Source organism: Merops nubicus, unplaced genomic scaffold, assembly GCF_000691845.1.
Source record: "Merops nubicus isolate BGI_N331 unplaced genomic scaffold, ASM69184v1 scaffold6195, whole genome shotgun sequence".
NCBI classification, from domain to species: Eukaryota; Metazoa; Chordata; class Aves; order Coraciiformes; family Meropidae; genus Merops; species Merops nubicus.
The window spans coordinates 20,257-21,326 of NW_008608860.1; the positions used below are offsets into that span (position 1 = coordinate 20,257).

At 41.9% G+C, this 1,070-nt stretch overlaps 1 protein-coding gene across 1 annotated transcript in view; it reads right to left on the reverse strand.

Moving 5' to 3' along the window:
- The window catches only part of PARP11 (poly (ADP-ribose) polymerase family, member 11), a 6,233-nt gene extending 5,493 nt beyond the window's left edge, over window positions 1–740 (reverse strand). The window contains exons 1-2 of the mRNA XM_008940380.1: window positions 615–740; window positions 396–516 (exon numbers count right to left, since the gene is read on the reverse strand). Coding sequence (XP_008938628.1) covers window positions 396–516; window positions 615–740 — 247 coding nt within the window. The remainder of the gene's footprint in view (window positions 1–395; window positions 517–614) is intronic.
- Between the last annotated feature and the right edge of the window lie 330 nt (window positions 741–1,070).

The following is a 1,070-nucleotide window of genomic DNA, read 5'->3' on the forward strand; positions in this document are numbered from 1 at the left end:
TGCCAGTATTCTGCAGTAAACTTCCCTTATCTCCATGCTTCTTACACAGACCCTGAACAGAAGAGGTTTTAAAAGCTTGCCAGCAGTTGGCTGTTAAAGAAAAAAGGTTCAAACTTCCCAATCCCACAGATGCATGCTACGTACCACTACAGCTGAGGTGAGGAGCAGGAACACCACGCAGGGCTACTAAACAAGACCTGCTACTTTATTAATAAACTACACTAGAAAATACAAGAGGGCAGCTGCTTCCCAACACGAGGTGCCTGCCAGCACAGAAGGCATCTCCAATCACCAGTTTCTGCGCGCGATACAAGGACAAAAATTTGCTGAAAGACAAAAATTAACTGGTGTATCCAGCACCTTCCATTACTTAAACCTACAAAGATACACCATACCTGAGAAGTCCAGTGTGTAGTTGAACTTTGCAGTGGTGAAAGAAACAGAGCCTTGTGGGTTTGCTCGGAAGCTCCTTTCAATGTCTTCACTGCTAACAGAGCAATGACTGTTTGAATCAGTCTTCAAAATAAATGAAAAAGCACAATTAGACAAATTCAGGAATAGGCAGTTTGATGTACAGAATCCATCACAGCTAATACAGCTTTAGAGGCATTTACCTGAAACATATGCCATTTACCACACTCGGCCAAATAAAACCAGCCCCACTGGGTATCAGAAGTGTCCATCTCTTCCACTGAGCTTTCCATCTTTGGAAAAAAGTCTTCTGATGTTGTTTGAAACATTTCCTGAAACAGTCACACACACACACAACAAAAAGTTTTTATACTATTTGCAAAAATGCATTATTTGAAAAACTCATCAACAGTGAACAAATCAGACCTGGACACCAGAAGTTGTTAGAAAAAAAATAATATTCTTTGTCTCAACTTTTTAACTGTGCAAACCCATAGTGCATCACTCCTCAACAGGGCACGGAGCTTTGCTTCCCCTCCAATGTATCCACTGAAAAATGATACAGTAAGATCACTGGTACTCTGCACTTTTAAGTACAGAGAAGGTTCACACCACACACCAGAGTGGCTCCCACACAAGCAATCACCAGCACAGCTGGG